The following is a 23,096-nucleotide window of genomic DNA, read 5'->3' as shown; positions in this document are numbered from 1 at the left end:
ACCGCCGAAAGATAGATCTATTTTCGGTGGCCTTGATTATACGCTGTAGCGTCTGTACAGAAAACTCGATTGCGCCGAAGATACTTCGACGCATTTTTACTTGTATGAGTTCATACCTGGTTCTGCTGCTGTGATGAACACGAAATCTTCCTTTTGAAAAAGATAACGATAAAACTCCCACAAACTTGTATTCCAGAGGAGTATACAAAAATCCATTCACCTGGACAGACAGACAGACAGACAGATAGATATAAACATGGCCAATCGGGGGAAGGAAGAAGGAACAGAAATTTGGGGTATGAAACTGCAACGCCAAAACGACAGAATGATCAAAGCCCTTGTGTTGCAGTGACGAAAATCTTTGTATGCAATTCCTCGGAGAAATTGCACTGTCCTTGATTGCAACAGATGATATACCTGTTGCTTGATTACTCTCTCTCTCAGAGAGAGAGAGAGAGAGAGAGAGAGAGAGAGAGAGAGAGAGATTGCGAACCGTTTGTCTGACTCTTAGGACTTATCTTTACAAAAAAATATTCGTCGATAAGTTTTGTTGTTGTTTTTCCGTGTATATATGTGTGTATATATATATATATAATATATATATATATATATATATATATATATATATATATATATATATATATATATATATATATATATATATATATATATATATATATATATATATATATATATATATATATATAGAGAGAGAGAGAGAGAGAGAGAGAGAGACTTATGACACGATTATCTAACTCATATGGACGTTATTATAGGTATAAATTACCTTCCTGTATTTTGTTGCCATTACGACTGTTTTTCAAGTACAGTAATTACAGGGAATGAAACTGATCACGTACACACACACGCACGCACACACACATATAAATATATATAAATTTAACTCACCACGGGACCGAACCCCGGTCTTTCGAGTGAGAGTCCAGGCACTAGAAATTCGGGCACAGAGGTCACAAAAGGACTCTCACTCTAAAGTCCAGGGTTCGGTCCCGTGGTGAGTTAGAATTTTATTTCTGTGAAACACGTTCTCATATGTTCATTTATATATATGTATATGTATAGATACATATACATTATATATATATAAATATTTATATTTTATATATATATATATATATATATATATATATATATATATATATATATATATATATATATATACACACACACATACACATGCATATTTCAGTCGTGATCCACAGGTGCAAAGACCTCCCCCCGACTCACTCTTTTGCACGTGTTTACCAAGAGTCCAAGAAGATTAGCAGGACAGGTATCGTACATGTGAACCTGATGTCGCAGATCACGTGAGAAGGTAGCCTACGTGACTTAAGATAGAAGCAGTGGCTGGTGTTCAAACATATATATATCACATTTCCCCTGCGGAGTATAACAAGGATAGTTTCGTACAGTCGTGACGTCACGGCATCCAACTGGGTCTTTCTTCGCTCCAGTGTTATTTATATTTATTTACATTTTTATCTATTATTAATTTGTTCATTTGTAGTTTCTTTTCTGATGAATGAGGTCTCTTCTTTCTGTATTTCCCTTTACCTCTTCTTACTTCTTTCTAATGAACACTGCAATATTCTTTGGAAGCTTGAATTTCAAGTCAGTGGCCCCTACGGTGGGCTGGTTCCATATGAATAGGGTTCCTTTTCTGAATAATAATAATAATAATAATAATAATAATAATAATAATAATAATAATAATAATAATAATAATGATATATTCTTTGGAAACTTGAATTTCAAGTCAGTGGCCCCTACGGTGGGTTTGTTCCATATGAATAGGGTTCATCTTCTTAATAATAATAATAATAATAATAATAATAATAATAATAATAATAATAATAATAAAAATAATAATAATAATTAGATTCTGTTCTTAATAAATACCACTAGCTAATCAGAAGAATGACCCAAGACCTTACTTCTTAAAATGCATCTTTCAAATCTATATTTGTTTATGAGGTGTGGATGTGGGGGACCTCTGACAAAAAAAGAACGGATGTGCGCACCCGCGGGCGGGCTTATGTTAGATAACAAATAAAGTACACCTTGTGAAGTTTAGCTTCGTTGTACTGAAAGAGCACAAAATTAAGGGTTCTCGGTACATGCAGGTTATTGTTTACAGATTTCAATACAGTGATCCGAAGCTCACTGTATCCCCTTCCGGGAAACGGAATGATGGCGATAACACTGTCAGCCTCGGTGACCACATTCACTATCACTTCATCGGTATCTCTTGAGTGGGATTTTTCTTAATAGTGAAATAGATAGCAAAGTATGATTGACAGTATTCAGGTCTTGCAAAGATTGATGGCATAAAAAATAAATCTCTTGAAAGACAGGTCACTTAAGCCTTTTCCCATCGGAAGCATATAAAAATATAACCACATCACGATTCTTTTAGTTGCTTTATATAGACAGGAAAGTATGATTGACAGATACAGCGTTATAACAACATCTGAGGGAACTAAAAATACCCCTATAAAAAATTATGACTTCTCACGTTTTCCAAGTCTGAAGCACAAATCACATCGCCAGAATTCTTCACCTTTACAGAGTGAGATGTGAAATTTCCAGATTCCCCTCAGAAACAAAGAAATGCGCTGATTTTTGTTGTGGAAAAAGTTCCCTTTGAATAATCAAACGTTAGAATGGAGAGGATGAAGAAGAGAAAGAAATTTTGCCCAGAAAAATCAGTTATCACTGGCTGTAGGAAATCTGTGACAGGCGCTACTTATAATCTACTAAATTTGTACTAAATCCATCTGCTACTGATATGTAATCAAGAAGTGGATGATAAAAGAATTGAGTTTCCTGTGCTTATGTGCGTAGTTTACTTTTTGAAAAAAAAAGAAAAGAAAAAAGTGGGCATGTGCTTGTATGAAGACACTGAGACACACTCATGCACAAACGCAAATACACACGCACACATATACGTACATACATATACATACATATATACATATATATATATATATATATATATATATATATATATATATATATATATATATATATATATATATATATATATAGAGAGAGAGAGAGAGAGAGAGAGAGAGAGAGAGAGAGAGAGAGAGAGAGAGAGAGAGAGAGAGAGAGAGAGAGCAATACGTATATATATAGTTTCACTGGAGCAGCACTGACCACTTAATCTCTCAATCATTGTGGCTAACAAAAATGTGTATGAGTGTGCGTGTGTATTGAGTATGTACAGATACGCATGCACTTTTCATAAAAGAAAAAAAAAGAGGTGTATGTGTAGTACATTTACGTGTACTCAACTGTACAACACTGAATTGTACGAAGATTTACCTTTGTGTTCGCGCCGTATGCAAATCCGCCCACTGTGAACAACTGCATTTGGTCCTTCTCCAACACGGGCCCAGATTGCTTGTCACTTTCACCTGACAGAGCTTTCACCAACAAGAGAAAGAGTTTGGAGAGAGAGAGAGAGAGAGAGAGAGAGAGAGAGAGAGAGAGAGAGAGAGAGAGAGAGGATTAAATCACAGGAAATCCAACTATTGAACTTTCTCTTTTCGTAAAGATAAATTTTGTCCCCCCCCCCTCTGGTGGTTTTTGTAAAAGAGGGAGATACTACATAGATTAAAACATGGGGTTTAGGTTGGAGGAGGTTAATGCATTAATTAACCATTGGGGTTTTTCTGGCGTCACAACTACCAAGGTCACTGATGCCACCCTGAAGGAGGTGATAGTGAGTATACATTATATATGTATATAATGTATGTATGTATGTATAAGTTTATAATATATGTATGTATATATACATACATATGCTGTATTTATATATGTATATGCATATATATATATATATATATATATATATATATATATATATATATATATATATATATATATATATATATACATATAAATATATTTTTCCTCGCTTTCTTATCAACATTAAACCATTCCCATTTTCACATAATCACGTCGACAAACGTAAAACTTAAGAGCAAATAAATAACTGCCGAAAAAAACTAAAAAAAAACTGCCCATTCCGGAGCAAGTACTTTTTCCTCGTCCTGATTTCTTTGATAAGCTCATCTCTAAAGCCACCCCCAACCCCTCCGCCCCGCCTCCCTCCCCCACCCCCGAAAAAAATAAATCTCTAAAAATCTCATCGCACGTTAAAAAATATTAAAAAAAAGGGGGAAAAAACTGCTCTATGATTTCCCTAGGGAGGTTAGCTTATGATATCATTATCAAGATGAAAAACTGGGAAAAAATTATCAAAGAAAGTTAGATTAATTTGCCGGAGGAAAGGAAGGAGGGAAAGAAGGCAGTACGGTTAAGACGGTTTGAGAGAATATCAGATGAGGTATTTTTCGCTGCAAGCAACGAGTAACATTCCTTAGATACGTACGCTTACGGGTTACTTCTGGGAAATGCGTCCATTATCAGCGTAACAATTACATATATATACATATATATATATATATATATATATATATATATATATATATATATATATATATACATGCTAATAAACCCTCGGTGGGTGACCATAATGAGAAATAAGATTGATTTTACATTTATCCAGATCTTGCACCTGACAGAACAGTGGTTCTCAACCTGGGGGGCGTCAGCAATTCCCGGGGGGGCGGGGGGCCCAAGCCCTAGGGAAAAATTAAAAATTCTCTAATTATATTCATTATCATCTTAACGTTCAACCGCGCATTCAAGATCTAGCAGCTAAGAAGCAGTGTCAAAAATCTCACTACTTCATTCCCAAAAGGAAAAAAAAAACACTCGTTCTCTTTCTATCTTTTTTTTTTTTATTTTCCTTTAAATCTGGGAGGGAATTTTACTCACGGATGCAAGGGGGGCATGAACGGACGGACCAACTCTTAGAGGGGGCGTGGTAATAAAAAGGTTGAGAACCGCTGTCGATGGAACAAGACATAGGTAGGGAGGTTCTTGACCTCAACTTAAGGGAAGGATATCTGAAACTTTACATTAGTGGCGAATGGACTTTAAACCGATGTTTGAAACTCCATATGTATGGAGAAGGACATTTAAACAGATAGACGAGAAGAAAATGAGAGAGAGAGAGAGAGAGAGAGAGAGAGAGAGAGAGAGAGAGAGAGAGAGAGAGAGAGAGAGAGAGACTGTATTTGGGATTAATGCCATATTTTTCCATACACTCTGGCGCAATCATTGTGTCACACAGGTACCAGAGATTATAGAAGATTGATTTAATATTCATGCTATGGATTTTTTAATATTCCTCCCGCCTTTAACACCTAACGGAAGGAAAACATATTCATAAAACTGAAAACATCGACCCAAAAAAACCTTTGGAACAGCTTTACCGCCTGCCTCTCTCTCTCTCTCTCTCTCTCTCTCTCTCTCTCTCTCTCTCTCTCTCTCTCTCTCTCTCTCTCTGTATATATACATACATATATATATATATATATATATATATATATATATATATATATATATATATAATATATATAATGTATATGTATGTATATATAAATATGAGGTGAAATTTAGTTTCTTCACTCCAAATAATCTCGTAAATAGAGGCACTCTTTCCCGACACAAGGAAATTCATAAATAAACCTGGAGGTCTACAGATGGGTACCACAGAAAGCAAACAACCACAGTAATAATCGTGCCAGAGAAAAAGAAAGTACTGTGTACTGTTGGCAGCCACAGATAAGCAGCAGGTGTCATTGACCTCCCACTTGTTTCAGTCACACCAAAGCCAGAATTAAAAACAGATGTTGTCACTGACCTCCCACTTGTTTTAGTCACACCAAAGCCAGAATTAAAAACAGATGTCACTGACCACTACTTGTTGTAGTCACACCAAAGCCAAAATTAAAAACAGATGTTGTCATTGACCACCTGCTTGTTATAGCCAGACCAAAGCCAAAATTAAAAGCAGATGTTGTCACTGACCACTACTTGTTGTAGTCACACCAAGGCCAGAAATAAAAACAGATGTCACTGACCACCTATTTGTTTCAGTCACACCAAAGCCAAAATTAAAAACAGATGTTGTCATTGACCACCTGCTTGTTACAGTCACACCAAAGCCAAAATTAAAAACAGATGTTGTCATTGACCACCTGCTTGTTACAGTCACACCAAGGCCAGAATTAAAAACACATGTTGTCAATGACCACTCCTTGTTGTAGTCACACCAAGGCCAGAAATAAAAACAGATGCCATTGACTACCTATTTGTTTCAGTCGCACCAAAGCCAAAATTCAAAGCAGATGCTGTCACTGACACACCAAAACCAACACGCCAAAAAGTGAAGCATCCAACATATGAACTGACAAGACGCTCCAAGTCTAATGCAATAAAGCTTCTCGAAGATGAAAACCGGGAGGTTTCGGCAACTGGATGTTGAAAAACATCTGCAGTTTTAGGAACCACGCGTGGAGGATGCCCAGACAATCCTTGAGGACCAGAGCAACATCCTGACTATATATCCATCTGTTGGAGAGGAAGTACAAGGATATGATGCAACAGGATTGCAAAACCAGATATTGGACGTGACTGGGGTACAGTAAATTGACATGGGTTACAGTAAATAGACAAGGGATACAATAAATAGACACGGGATACAATAAATAGACACGGGATACAATAGACAAGGGATACAATAAATAGACAAGGGATACAATAAATAGACAAGGGATACAATAAATAGACACGGGGTACAATAAATAGACAAGGGATACAATAAATAGACAAGGGATACAATAAATAGACACGGGATACAATAAACAGACAAGGGATACAATAAATAGACACGGGATACAATAAACAGACGCGGGACGAAATAAATAAACACGGGATACAACAAACAGAGACAAAAGACAATCACGCGAATATTTCAAGATGATGATGATGATGACGAACTCCAAGCAGAACAAGCTACGGCCTCAAGCGTAAATAACAAAAGGAAGAGTAACAGAAAATAAACAGATAACGAGGGAGATTACGATGACGATGACGATGGCGAAGGCATGTAAATTTATAGATGACAAGGAATCTGATGATAACAAGACCGAGTATTCACTTGTTTTAGTTTTCTGTAAAAGACAACTATTGTGACGGCTTCGTCTGTCCGTCCGCACTTTTTCTGTCCGCCCCCAGATCTTGAAAACTGCTGAGGCTAGAGGGCTGCAAACTGGTATGTTGATCATCCAACCTCCAATCATCAAACATACCAAATTGCAGCCCTGTAGCCACAGTGGTTTTACTTTATTCAAGGTTAAAGTTAGCTATAATCGTGCTTCTGGCAAGGCTATACGACAGGCCACCATCGGGCCATGGCTGATAGCTTCGTGGGCCACGGCTCATACAGCATTATACACTGTACAGCAAATTCGATTGCGCCGAAGAGGAAGACAACACTGAGCAGAACGTTTTTGTTGTGAGGCCACGAATGAGAGATGTATCAGGGGGGGAGAATTTGACTGAAGAAAAAGACACTGAAGAAATAATAAACTTTTTCAAGAAAGCATTCACGGTTTTCAAAACGGAATCAGTTATAAAAATAAAATTGTGAGATGGCATGACCAGGATTTGATGGCGTCGCAGCAGAGATGATTTCAGCTGAAAAGGTAAGTGTCTATTTCACAGTTCAGTTGAACGTGGTGGGGAAACAACGAAATGTTTACATTTTACAACTCCATTCAATTTAATGAGGAAACACAGCCTGCAGCCTGATATCTGGGGATAGGAAAACGAAGCGAAGACTGAATGTAGCAACTATCATTCGCTTTTGATGAGATTCTTACTGAAACTATCTTTGCTCTTGACGGGGTATCCGTTATTGCATAACAACAGCATCCTCCAACCCGTCCCTCTCTCTCCCCCCCCCCTCTCTCTCTCTCTCTCTCTCTCTCTCTCTCTCTCTCTCTCTCTCTCTCTCTCTCTCTCTCACTGGCAGCCATTACCTATGCGAGTAGACTTGGAAAGTGGATGCTGTTTTAATTGCTGGGTGAAAATTTGTAAACTGTGTAACTCTGCGATCTTTCTCAACGTGATTGGAATGTGAGTACGCATTTTTTGATTTGTATGTTATGAATTTTGTATTTTAAACTCATTAACTTCTATATTACGATATATACAAATTCCTGATTATTGTTATAATAATCAACGAGGATTGCGTCACGACAGTTAGCAATCCTGTCGTGTACTAAGACTGCTTAATTACTTTCGTCATATCACATGGATACAAAATAATTTTGATATCTTTAATAATATTTCGGATCACTTAATCTTGCAGCTAGGAAAAATACCGAAGTTGAAAGTGTCAAAGTGAAATTCTCGCGGACATGTGTACGAAACATACACCTAAGTGTATATTCCCGTAAAAGCACGCGTGTATTTATATATATATATAAATATATATATATATATATATATATATATATATATATATATATATATATATATATATATATAATGTAAATATTATATATTATAAATATATGTATATATATGTACACACACACACACATATATATATATATATATATATATATATATATATATATATATATATATATATATATATATACATCAGCGCGCGAGTGCGTATGTGTATAATAAGCGGTATCCAACTTAACAATAATAAGCTTATGAAAATAATTGCACAACCTTTCAGATATTACGTAACATACAATATCTCTTCAGATTAAATAACGAACACGCCGGCATTGTGGCGGCGTGGGCTCTCTCGCTCCTAAAGAATCCTTTGATGAGATATGCGACAGTAACAGGCTACACTTTACAAAAAGGACAGGGATAGGAGGAGTCATTTACAGGGATTACGGACCAAGGAAAGGATTCTTAAAATGGGAGGACTTGCGGGAATATATACAGAATTTAGGACAAACGACAAGCGGTAGGACCTACGAGGTCATTCGGCGCTGAAAGGAAAATTGGCAGTAAGGAGATTTGAAAGGTGTAACGGGAGGCAAACCTCGCAGTTGCACTATGAAACAACTGTTAGGAGAGAAGAAAGATAATATGGAATGAAAGAGGTTGCAGCTACGGGCCTAAGGGACACCACAAAGAACCTTGAGTAATGCCTACAGTGCACCACGTGAGAAAGAAGGGCTTGCTGGAAGCGATTTCCCAAGAAGTCCTATACTGTGGGTGTCGATCAAATGGGTATTAGCAGGGAGGCCATGTTTACAGAATCTCCTTGCCATTAACCCACAGATAACATAATTTTGCTAATGGCTGGCTTCCATTATTCGTCTATAGAACGTCTATTTTCTATATTGTCCTTCGCCGGCACCTGTATTTATTATCTGACATACAGAGAATTATATTTAACGTCTGAAATAAACCGCAGTTTTTCATCAACATAATATTTCAGATGAACTATCAAGAGAACTCTATTTTAACATCTGAAATAAGCTGTAATTATTCATCGAGACACATTTACAACTGACTTTGTATAACCTTCATAATGTATATATATATATATATATATATATATATATATATATATATATATATATATATATATATATATATATATATATATATAAAGTATATGTATATAGTATATATGTAACACGATCTTCATGATTAAAATTCTTCAACCGGGAACTTATACGAACAAACCACCGAGATTTTCATACGTGCAATAATGAAATACAAAAATATATATAAAACTTCAACTGCCATTTTTAAAGGCCTGTTCAAATGCCGCTTCGAGATTTGCGTAATGATGAGAGAGAGAGAGAGAGAGAGAGAGAGAGAGAGAGAGAGAGAGAGAGAGAGAGAGAGAGAGAGAGAGAGAGAGAGAGAGAGACAGAGAGAGAGAGAGAGAGAGAGAGAGAGAGAGAGAGAGAGAGAGAGAGAAACCTGAATTTAATAGCATTAACCCTTCAGATACAAATTTTCTGGACATTTTTTCTTGCAATTTTTGAGAAAAAAAACTTGATATTTCTGACAAGCGAAACATCTTGAAATGAGAGAGAGAGAGAGAGAGAGAGAGCTGAATTTAATAGCATTAACCCTTCAGATACAAATTTTCTGGACATTTTTTCTTGCAATTTTTGAGAAAAAACTTGATATTTCTGACAAGCGAAACATCTTGAAATGAGAGAGAGAGAGAGAGAGAGAGAGAGAGAGAGAGAGAGAGAGAGAGAGAGAGAGAGAGAACCCGCCCATATCCCTATGGGAAAAACAAAGTTGTGAGAGAGAGAGAGAGAGAGAGAGAGAGAGAGAGAGAGAGAGAGAGAGAGAGAGAGAAATATGAGATATCCAGTTGAATCATCAGCGCACCTGCGCGAGAGCGCACACGCTCTCATACTGACAAAACATTAACTACAATTTCATTCAATTCATCATATCAACTGTAATTGTCTACTCTAAATATTTTTACATAGTTACTACAATTTCACTCTATCTATTATGTCAACTGTAAAAAAGATTTGTATAAAGTTACTAATTCTCATAACAGCCGAGACTTGAAATTAAATCATCCAGTTATTACACGACTGGCCATGAACTTGCAATGCTCAATGCTCACTGATTGAAAAAGTCGTTTACCTCTTTGTTTTCCCAAGGATTTTCGACCAATTGTGTGCTTGATGGTCAAGGGACGTAAAGCATTTTCTTTCCCTCCGCAATTCAAATTGTATCTGGTAAGTTCATCTGCCCTAGAGCGAATTCGAACGTGTGTCTTTTGGGTTTGATTCAAAGGTAAGCAGTTGACTTATCCTATACACCATCAGTATATATATATATATATATATATATATATATATATATATATATATATATATATATATATATATATATATATATATATATATATATATATGTATTTATTTTGTTTTCGAGTCAACTAACATCTTTTGGTACTAGCCTCTCTAACAGGACAAGGATTTTATGTGTGTGTATTAAGGTTAAAATCCTCCTGGGCCTCTGTAGGCTCATAGGGCAGGCGCTGATCTCCTGTTTCTTAGGACGACAGCCAGTGGGGAACAGGTCCCAATGCCTATGACATGTGGCCACTGTGTCGCTAGGGCCACTGTTCGACTCCCCAGCCCGAGGGATGGTACCTATTCTCCTACTGAATCTCTTGTTTATATATAATTTATATATATATATATATATATATATATATATATATATATATATATATATATATATATATATATATTATATATATATATATTGTAATGAAATTTTTATTGTCCTTACTTTACTGACATCACACACTCCATTGCTTTTTGGTATCATGTAACAGGACCTTTTCTTTTTCAGCCATGGTATAATACAAAGGGCGCCACCACCACCCCCCACAAAAGAAAAACCTGGGTAATCACAGGAGCCATGGAAGACTTGGTGGTCAGATGCTCCTTACTGTTCCTGATCATGCAAGCGGGGAAACACTTTGCAGGATCCTTCAACGTGGACAAATCTCACTACCAAGTCGTATCTGGACAAAACGGATCCTATTTCGGATTCAGTGTTGCCCTGTGGGCGGACTTGAATGGGACACATAGGTATTTATGCTTCTTATTTGTATCAAGTCACTATGATTGTCATGTAAGGGTGCGTCCAAATAACTGTTAAAATATGTCATAAACACTTGTCAGCAATTTGTCGATTACATATTGCAAACAAGTTGAAAACTTATTGCATACATATTGCAGACAAGTTGAAAACTTTTTGCATACATAATGCAAAACAAGTTGAAAACTTTTTGCATACATATTACAAAAATGTTGAAAACTTATAACATACATATTACAAAGTCGAAAAATTATCACATACATGGCAAAAACAAGTTGAAAACTTATCACATACATATCACAAACAAGTTGAAAACTTTATTGCATATGTATTACAAAAATGTTGAAAATGTATTGCATACATACTATAAACAAGCGGAAAACTTACTGCAAACATATTACGAAAAAGTTAAAAAAATATTGCTTACATGTTGAAAACTTATTGCATACATATTACAAACAAGTTGAAAACTTATCGCATACATATCACAAACAGGTAAAACATGTCACAAACACTTACATACCGCAAACAGACGTGAAAAAAGGTAAATGACCTTTGACAAATGCTGGGTAATCGTATGAAGCACAATCACTGACTTGTATTCAACATGTTTGTGAAATGTCTTAGATCAGTTGCCAACGTTTTTGATGACACGCTTGACTGCAGTGTGGACGCACTCTAACAATAACTTTGTTTAAACCGAATGCAATTCTCAGGAGAATTGATGCAAAGGTATATTCCTTGAAATACTGAGATGAATAAAGATAAAGATCAATAAAGATAACGCTAATATTAGCAACGAGATGAATAAAGATAAAACTAATGTTAGGATGGAAGCTTCGAAATATGTAAACAAAATAGTTTAATGCCATAAGGGCCTACAAATTAATTACAGCATAGTGTTCAAGAACTGTAATACACATCATAATCTGTTCAATTTTGAAATTTCACAGAGCAAGTGCTTCACAAGATTATCATACCAGTGCCTTAAATGTTATAACTTAAGAGAAAAATTAGCTTTTGACAATTATGAAGGTATACAGGCACTTTTTTTAAACATTTAAAACAATTATATACATGGCACCAAAATATTCATTTCTTGTTAATTCTTTCCATCAAGTATTTCATGGTCTTTGTTCCGTAAATAGGCCTTATACTTTGGCCTCATGGTAACTGGAAAGAAAACATATTTGAGCTAATGACATATAAATGAATGTTGCCCAATTTGCACGAATCGGAAAACTCCAAATTGACATGGGAAACTTTCTCTAAAACTCCTGATATGCTCACCTGGATTGGACCTTTTCCCAGTCATTCATTAACGCATACAGTGTCATTCTCACTATGGGAACTTTATAGGGATTTACCCACTTCATTCTCTTTGCTTTTGCGTGCAAGCAGGAGTCTCAAGTACAGGAAAACAACCTCAGATCATTTCTTTTCCAGCTTGGCTGTTGGAGCACCCCGTGGGAATCTTGCTGACTCGGCCAACCATACGTTTCCTTTTGGAAACCTCTACCTCTGTCGACCATTACAAAATAACAAAGAAGAACCCTGTGTTGTTCGGAAGGATATCCCCTTCTTTAATGAGACAGGTAACGTAGAGAGAGAGAGAGAGAGAGAGAGAGAGAGAGAGAGAGAGAGAGAGAGAGAGAGAGAGAGAGATTTCATTATCTCTCCTTTCTAGAGAGAGAGAGAGAGAGAGAGAGAGAGAGAATTTCATTATCTCTCCTTTCTAGAGAGAGAGAGAGAGAGAGAGAGAGAGAGAGATTTCATTAACTCTGCTTTCTATTTTTGAAAACGTTCAATAGTTTACCCAGTTTTTCGGGAACTAACGATTTCAAAATATAAGTAAAGCTTATAGTAAGCATTGTAAGAGTACGATTTTGCCTGCTCACGAAGAATTTCAGTGGCTCTTAAATCAACAGTGAGCTAACTGAATATTTTTCATTTATCACAAAAATCTAATTTCATAACTTGAAAACTATTCCCAACTAAAATTCGTCATAGATAATAACTGTATGATATTTTTTCAATTGGATGAATGAATGAAAAATTTAACTCGTTGGGAAACTCAAAAATTATTTATAGCAATATACCATGAAGCCATGTTTTACACCAACATTAAATCATCATTATTATTATTTAAAAAGTTTACCTGACCAGACCACAGGCATGGCCCGAAGCATTTGTTTTTATTGAGATCTTTTTTATTCTTTGTCAATTAAATTATAATTTTCCAAAAATATTATTATTGGATTAATTTCAAATGTCGAAAAACAAATATTATCCTAATCTCTTTTTATTTACTTTTCAGATAAAAGCGAACAAGCCATATTATGGGACGAGGATACTTATATGAGGCATGGCATAGGGTTGGGAGAAACCGTCTTCGCTCCGGATAAGAATGAATCGAAGCTTGTGGTAAGGGCATATTGGAATTAAACTTATATCAAGTTATATACTGACATGCATATAGATATAAATACAACATACGTACATACATACACACATACATACATACATACACATATACATATATATATATATATATATATATATATATATATATATATATATATAATTATATAATTATATATATTATATATATACACATGTTTATATAATATATACATATCTAAAGTTTAATAGTTGACCAATTATTACTTGACCCCACAGTCTTTTGCTGATAAGTCTTGTCTTGTTAAGGATGAAGAATATACACATATACATACATATATATATATATATATATTGTGTATAATTATATATATTATATATATACACATATTTATATAATATATACATATCTAAAGTTTAATAGTTGACCAATTACTACTTGCTCCCACAGTCTTTTGCTGATAAGTCTTGTCATGTTAAAGATGAAGAATATACACATATACATATATATATATATATATATATAGCGTACAATTATATATATTATATATACACATATTTATATAATATATACATATCTAAAGTTTGATAGTTATCCAATTATTACTTGGCCCCACAGTCTTTTGTTGATAAGTCTTGTCTTGTTAAGGATGAAGAATATACACATACATTATATATATATATATATATATATATATATATATATATATATATATATATATGTATAGAGTATAATTATATATATTATATATATACACACATTTAAATAATATATACATATCTAAAGTTTAATAGTTGACCAATTACTACTTGCTCCACAGTCTTTTGCTGATAAGTCTTGTAACGTTAAGGATGAAGATTAATACCTATAGAGGATCATCATACTACTTTATGCAAGAAGGACTCCATTTCATAAAATGGAATCACGAATTACTTTGCTGAGTAATGCCCTCATTACGTTTAAGAGACCAACTGTGTAAATATTCATTTAAAATTCAGAAAACGTGAAGCAGGGTCCAGGGATCCTATCTACATAACTCCTATTATCTAAAAAAAAAAAAAAAAAAAAAAAAAATCATGGTTCTTTTTAGACATCGGCCATTCGCAGATCAGAAAATTGGAAAATGCGTGCGTTACATTTTCTCATATTTCTTCGAAGCTAATTTTTTTCTTGCTGGAAAATCGAAATGGTTTCTTACGCTGTTTCTTAGGGAATTTGATATCCTTTTTAGAAGTAAAACAATAATTTCATACTAAAAAAAAAAGCCTAGAATTAGAACGTGTTCATCTGATATGTACTTTTAAGTGATAATTTCTGCAGGCAACAGCATCGATTATGAGAAAAGTTTAAGTGTATTTTTTTTTTCCATGCAAGAGCCTCGATCGCAAGAAATGTCGGATCTTTCCTAGACAGTGACCGCCCCCCCTCCGGGTTTTCGGGGGTCGTTACCTAGGACTAATATTTCTCAGGGGTCATTATCTTTCATATTTACAGTCTTTTGTTTATGCTTTTACGGTCATCCCCAACGGGCTTGTACTGAACACGCCGCCAAGGTGGATACATCCCGGGTTAAAATTTTTAACCAGGGCGGGGGGGGGAGATCCGAAAAGTCTTCATTGTTATCCATTGCAGGTTTGTGCCCCGCGCTACCCAAGGAAGAACAGTGCCCCCAATTCCCCCGAGGTACAGTTGCAGCCCCGTGGTGCCTGCTTTGCCATTTACAGAGCGTCTCATGACCAGCCTGAGAAAATTATGCCGTACCCAAGTAAGAACGTTTGACCTTGTATTTTGCTAATTTATTTATATTTTTATCTGTCGATTTATCTTTTCGTTCTTTTCCGACGAATGAACCTCTTCTTCCTGCATTTCCTATTATCTTCTGTAGTTTCTTACTAATGAACTCCATATTCTTTGGAGGTTGAGGTCAATGGCCCCTGTAGGCTTGTTTCTTATGAATAGGGGTTTGCCTTCTAAATAATAATAATAATAATAATGATAATAATATAAAGCAATAATAATAATAATAATAATAATAATAATAATAATAATAATAATAATAATAATAATAATAATAATAATAATAATTAGATAAGGGGTCGGTTGCCTTGACTGTCTTCTCTACCTTCTGTCAAAAGCATCTATCTCGCCCTGCCAAGCCCTTCTTCTCCAAATCCTCCCTCACCCCATCATGCTACCTAATCCTTTGCCTCTCTCTCGACCTCCTACCCCTCACAGGGTCCATCCTAGCCCTTTTCATTCCCGCCTCCTCACTCATTCTTACCCCATGGCCAAACCATGATGCCATTTATTCCTAGTATACCACAATTAAATGGTTCTGCCCTCACAATCTAACAGTTCTGACAAAGAGGCTTCTAATCTAAGAATCTGATTTCAATTTTGGGCAGAATGTTTTATTCATACTCTGATTTCAATTTCGGGCAGAATGTTTTATTCATTTATTCAGTAAGTTTCGTCCACAGATAGAATTATTTTCCATGTTGTCAAATTAATGTATGACAATTCATATTATGGTATGGCAATCGTTTCCATCACGTTTGAGGCATTTTACATTTCAACCTTGATTTCTGTTCCTGCAAAAAACTTCATAATAAATTCATTGTTATAATAATTATTATCTACAAAAATACAGTAATTTAATCAGAATTCAAATAGCAGTTCAAGGTTCGAGAACAGGCACTGAATAAAATATGATTGTTAATAAATAAATTGTTGAAATATACAACATTTATTATTATTATTATTATTATTATTATTATTATTATTATTATTATTATTATTCAGTGCATGAAACCTATTCATATGGAACAAGCCCACCACAGTGCCACTGAGTTGATTTTCAAGCTTCCAAAGAACATGGTGTTCATTAGGAAGAATCAAGAAGAAGTCAAGGGATATATAGAAAGAAGAGACCCCACTTATCAAAAAAAAAAAAAAAAAAATGAATAAACAGCCAAACAGATAAAAATGTATTAAAATGCAAGAAGAATATTATTAGGGTAGCAATGCATTGCATTTTCGCTTGAACTTCAGAAGTCTACAAGTCAAAATAATTTTACTCTAACTCAAATAACAGGTCACGTTCCAGACTTCATATAAATGTACCATTTTTCCAGATTACAATTTGAAGAACGACCAGAGTAAAGAGGTGCAACCCATCAATGATTATGAAGGCACTGGGTTCGCCGAAATGGGTTTCAGTGCCTTCCTTGATGACGTGAGTAATGAATGAAATGTTGCTATTGCAATACACATAAAAAATACAAATATCACTATTACAATACACATACATATTACTGTTACAATACACATAAAAATACAAATATTACTATTACAATACACATATAAATATTACTGTTATAATTCACATAAAAAATACAAATATTACTATTACAATACATATAACTACTGCAATACACATAAAAACAGATATTACTATTACAATACACATACAAATACTACTATTACAATACACATAAAAACACAAATATTACTATTACAATACACATAAAAATACAAATATTACTAGAACAATAAATATAGAAATATTACTATTACAATACACATAAAAACACAAATATTACTATTACAATACACATAAAAAACAAATATTACTATTACAATACTCATAAAAAATACAAATATTACTATTACAATACCCGTAAAAATACAACTATTACTATTACAATACACAAAAAAATACAAATATTACTATTACAGTACGTACATATAAAAATACAAATATTACTATTACAAGACACATAAAAATACAAATATTATTATTACAAAACACACAGAAAAACATCCACACGCATTTATGTACATATATATGATGAGTGTAATACGCATATACATTTTTTATAATTTTGCATGCATATATAAAATAAAAATGATATCATATATAAAATAAAAATTATATATACCGTATATAAGAAAAATTATATATACCATATATAAAAGAAAAATTATATATATCAATGGTTTTATATAGTATAAGCAATTGAACTTATCTATGCAACTGGTTTTTACAGGATGGTCAATCGCTATACTTAGGAGGTCCGTCGGCATTCTACTTCGAAGGTAAGTTTCAACCTTTATACGAGAGAGAGAGAGAGAGAGAGAGAGAGAGAGAGAGAGAGAGAGAGAGAGAGAGAGAGAGAGAGTACCTTGCATGTATTTCACATTTTAGTACAAGATTGTAATAATTGCTGACTCAGTAAACTTTTCCCACATCATAGTGCAATATAAAACTGTCTGAGATTAAAAGGTCTTATAGTGATTTTAGTGCATTCACTAAATACCTCTGACTGCTCGAGTGTAATATATTAAGGCCTACATGTGAACACAAAAGTTACTAAAAACACAGAAACTCTGAAACATACACAAAAACACGTACATCATATTTATCTATGTATATGTGTGTGCACACGTCTGTTTTCAATACCTGAGCCATTTCCGACAACAATGCCGTATCATACAATTCCAAGATCAAGGAACAGTTCTTTACCACAATTTTGGTTTTGCCCCCTTTATCAAGTTCTCGTTCATCTAATTTCCTCTTTTTTCCATGATGGAAATCTACCATCTGTCACTTCTGAGTTGCTCTGAGCTCCACGTAAATGAATTTCTGTACACAGAAACCTGTCATCTGTCAAAATTGCATTTCCCTTAGCCTCACGTAAATGAATTTCTGTCTACAGAAACCTGTCATCTGTCAAATTTGCATTTCCCTTAGCCTCACGTAAATGAATTTCTGTCTACAGAAACCTGTCATCTGTCAAATTTGCATTTCCCTTAGCCTCACGTAAATGAATTTCTGTCTACAGAAACCTGTCATCTGTCAAATTTGCATTTCCCTTAGCCTCACGTAAATGAATTTCTGTCTACAGAAACCTGTCATCTGTCAAATTTGCACATCTCTGGGCCCCAATAAATGAATTCCTGTTCACAGAAACCTGTCATCTGTCAAATTAGATTTTTTCTGAGCCTCACGTAAATGAATTTCTGTCTAAAGAAACCTGCCATCTGTCAAATTTGCATATCCCTGAGCCCCAGTAAATGAATTTCTGTTTACAGCAACCTGTCATCTGTCAAATTTCCATTTTTCTGAGCCCCGCGTAAATGAATTTCTGTTTACAGAAACCTGTCATCTGTCAAATCAGCATTTCTCTGAGACCCACGTAAATGAAGATCCGTTATGGACTATTGTTCCTCCTTTTCCCTTTCAGGCGTGGCGGTCAAGATGGGCATATCGTTCCCCCGGTGGAAACGGCTGAAATCGTCCCAAGTGAAACGCAAGAAAAGTGGAATGGGCAACATCTACAACGGCTGGGCGACTGTCGTGGGAAAGCTCTGTAGCCGGGGGAAAAAGTGCGTCGCCGTGTCATCTCCAGGTTACGACGACCACAAAGGAAAGGTGAGACAATTACTTTCACCTCAGAGGAAAGGTTGAGACAATTACTTCACCTCAGAGGAAAGGTTGAGACAATTACTTCACCTCAGAGGAAAGGTTGAGACAATTACTTCACCTCAGAGGAAAGGTGAGACAATTACTTCACCTCAGAGGAAAGGTGAGACAATTACTTTAACCTCAGAGGAAAGTGAGATCATTACTTTCGCCTCAGAGGAAAGGGTGAGACACTTACTTCACCTCAGAGTAAGTAAGTAAGTATACCTTAGTTTTACCAGACCACTGAGCTGATTAACAGCTCTCCTAGGGCTGGCCCGAAGGATTAGACTTATTTTACGTGGCTAAGAACCAATTGGTTACTTAGCAACGGGACCTACAGCTTATTGTGGAATCCGAACCACATTATAGCGAGAAATGAATTTCTATCACCAGAAATACATTCCTCTAACTCTTCATCAGCCGGCCGCGGGAATTGAACTCCGGCCCATCGAGTGACAGTCTGAAGCTCAAGCGATTCGGCCAACAAAGGGCTTACTTCACCTCAGAGGAAAGGTTGAGACAATTACTTCACCTCAGAGGAAAGGTTGAGACAATTACTTCACCTCAGAGGAAAGGTTGAGACAATTACTTCACCTCAGAGGAAAATGAGATCATTACTTTCGCCTCAGAGGAAAGGTGAGACAATTCTTTTCACCTCAGAGGAAAGGTGACACAATTACTTTCGTCTCAGAGGAGAGGTGAGACAATTACCTTCACTTCAGAGGAAAGGTGAGACAATTACCTTCACCTCAGAAGGAAAGGTGAGACAATTACTTTCGCCTCAGAGGAAAGTGAGACAATTACCTTCACCTCAGAAGGAAAGGTGAGACCATTACTTTCGCCTCAGACGAAAGGTGAGACAATTACCTTCACCTCAGAAGGAAAGGTGAGACAATTACCTTCACCTCAGAAGGAAAGGTGAGACAATTACTTTCATCTCAGAGGAAAGGTGAGACAATTACTTTGAGGAAAGGTGAGAAAAAAAAATCTTCACCTCTGGTTACTTGTTTCTTCCCCTTAAGTCACTCACTGTAGCTTCATTTCCTCGAATTTTAATACATTTTTGTGTATCGATTAATTTACTTATTTATTTTCTTCTCTTTGCTTCTCTTGAGTAAGTGAGAACTCTTCTGCCTGTATTTCCAATTACCTTCCCTAACTTCCTAATGAATGCCATATTCTTTGGAAGCTTTTCAATTTCTGGTGGCTTGTTCCATATAAATAATAATAATAATAATAATAATAATAATAATAATAATAATAATAATAATAATAATAATAATAATAATAATACTAATAAAACTAGATGCCGAAGTAGCTCCAGGACTCATGCAGAAGAGCTTGCTACTAGAAACAGCGCACATAGTGAGAAAAGTGATGGACTCCTAAGGAGGCAGGATGCAACCCGGAACCCCACACTATAAATACCACCCAGTGGAATAGGATGACTGAGATAGAAAAAAATAATAATACAAAATATGTAGAATATTCTTGAGGGTAAACGCGTTATAATGGTTTACTTGAATTCCCTGACTCACTTGTATCTTCCACACGCGACAAATCTCCAAAGTACTCACTCCATCGACCTAGGACTGAATTCACTTTAAGACAGAATTTATCATATTATGTATTTTATTCTGAATTCGAATTGCTTACTGATTTTTCTCTCTGCATTTACTCCTCTATAAAAGGAACTTATTCTTCCTCGAGTTTATATTTTTATTCTCTTCACTGTTCCTATTACTTATTCTTTTTCTTCCCAACTTTATGAAAAGCTTATCCATCATCACATACAAATGGACATGGTCTTCTCTGTAATGTAATTTCACCTCAAAATAATCTTTTTCCTTTTCCTCCACAATACATTTTTTTTCCTCACCTCAGCAATTCCTGCCTTCGATACCTCTTCCTACTCTACTATACATACATGTAGAATATTTGTACAGAGGTCTATGTACGAGGGGCAATATGATTTTAAGGAACTTTTCTAAATGTAGCGCTGATGTCAAGAAAATGCTTTTTACGAGTTTTTGTACAAGTTTTTATGGCATGTCTTTGGTTGTCAGAGCAAAACAACGGACTATGAATAAGCTGAGGGTATGCTACAACGATAGCCTTAGAAGACTCACGGGCATTCCGAGGTATGCAAACGCATCCGCTCTTTTTGTGGGTTTTGGTCAGCCATCATTTCAGGAACTGAAACGCAAAACCATAACAAGCTATTTGCAAAGGCTGAAGAATTCTGAAAACTGTATTATGAAGAGGGTTGCCCACCCAGTTTACTTGCATAATTCATTTATTTTCAAACACTGGAAAGGCCTCATTTATGCTTAGTGCATCTGGTGCGCTCTTTGTGTAAGAATACAGTACTTCTTTGTTTTGTTCTGATATGCTACATATATGTCCTTTTAGTAGGAAGTATCACTTGGAGGCATTATCCGCACCTCATTCATATCATAATTTTCACCTCTCTTTCGTAATAATTTCTCATAATTATTTTAAATTTTTATTCTTTTAAGGTTTGGAGGCTTTTTATGTATGTTTATATATGTATATGTATGTGTTTATCTATGGCCATTTATGTCCGAAATAAAGATTTGAATTTGAATTTGAAAATACAAACACTCCCTATTGCCTCTAAACTCTAATCCATGCTTTCAGACAAGCATGAATTAAATTAACATTAGAGACAGCCTCTACAATCAAATCCATGCTTTCAGACAAGCATGAATTAAATTAACATTAGAGACAGCCTCTACAATCAAATCCATGCTTTCAGATAAGCATGAATTAAATTAACATTAGAGACAGCCTCTACAAACTAACCCACGCTTTCAGACAAGCATGAATTCAACTACCATTACAGACAGCCTCTACAATCTAATCCATGCTTTCAGACGGGCAGGAATTAAATTAATATTAGAGACAGCCTCTACAATCTAATGCATGCTTTTAGACGAGCATGAATTAAGTTATTATTAGAGACAGCCTCTACAATCAAATCCATGCTTTCAGACAAGCATGAATTAAACTAACATTAGAGACAGCCTCTACAAACTAACCCATGCTTTTAGACAAACAGAATAAAACTAACACTAGAGACAGCCTCTACAATCTAACCCATGCTTTCAGACAAACATGAATTAAGCTAATAATAGAGACAGCCTCTACATTCTAATCCATGCTTTCAGACAAGCATGAATAAAACTAACACTAGAGACAGCCTCTGCATTCTAATCCATGCTTTCAGACAAGCATGAATAAAACTAACACTAGAGACAGCCTCTACAATCTAACCCATGCTTTCAGACAAGCATGAATTAAACTAATAATAGAGACAGCCTCTACATTCTAATCCATGCTTTCAGACAAGCATGAATTAAACTAATAATAGAGACAGCCTCTACAATCTAATCCATGCTTTCAGACAAGCATGAATTAAACTAATAATAGTGACAGCCTCTACAATCTAATCCATGCTTTCAGACAAGCATGAATTAAACTAATAATAGAGACAGCATCTACATTCTAATTCATGCTTTCAGACAAGCATGAATTAAACTAACAATAGAGACAGCCTCTACAATCTAACCCATGCTTTCAGACAAGCATGAATAAAACTAACACTAGAGACAGCCTCTACAATCTAACCCATGC

The 23,096-nt window shown here is 35.2% G+C and overlaps 1 protein-coding gene across 1 annotated transcript in view; it reads left to right on the top strand.

Moving 5' to 3' along the window:
• The first annotated feature begins 7,958 nt into the window (after nucleotides 1–7,958).
• Nucleotides 7,959–23,096, top strand: part of LOC136852391 (integrin alpha-8-like) — a 33,780-nt gene continuing 18,642 nt past the window's right edge. Inside the window, exons 1-8 of the mRNA XM_067126985.1 lie at nucleotides 7,959–8,079; nucleotides 11,320–11,561; nucleotides 13,018–13,166; nucleotides 13,889–13,995; nucleotides 15,605–15,737; nucleotides 17,107–17,207; nucleotides 18,022–18,070; nucleotides 19,219–19,406. Of these exons, the coding sequence (XP_066983086.1) occupies nucleotides 11,389–11,561; nucleotides 13,018–13,166; nucleotides 13,889–13,995; nucleotides 15,605–15,737; nucleotides 17,107–17,207; nucleotides 18,022–18,070; nucleotides 19,219–19,406 (900 nt within the window). The 5' untranslated portion in view covers nucleotides 7,959–8,079; nucleotides 11,320–11,388. The remainder of the gene's footprint in view (nucleotides 8,080–11,319; nucleotides 11,562–13,017; nucleotides 13,167–13,888; nucleotides 13,996–15,604; nucleotides 15,738–17,106; nucleotides 17,208–18,021; nucleotides 18,071–19,218; nucleotides 19,407–23,096) is intronic.

The sequence above is a fragment of the Macrobrachium rosenbergii genome, chromosome 25 (genome assembly GCF_040412425.1).
Source record: "Macrobrachium rosenbergii isolate ZJJX-2024 chromosome 25, ASM4041242v1, whole genome shotgun sequence".
Taxonomy (NCBI): Eukaryota; Metazoa; Arthropoda; class Malacostraca; order Decapoda; family Palaemonidae; genus Macrobrachium; species Macrobrachium rosenbergii.
Note: the sequence above shows the minus strand (reverse complement) of the source record. Positions and strands in the feature narration are given on the sequence as shown.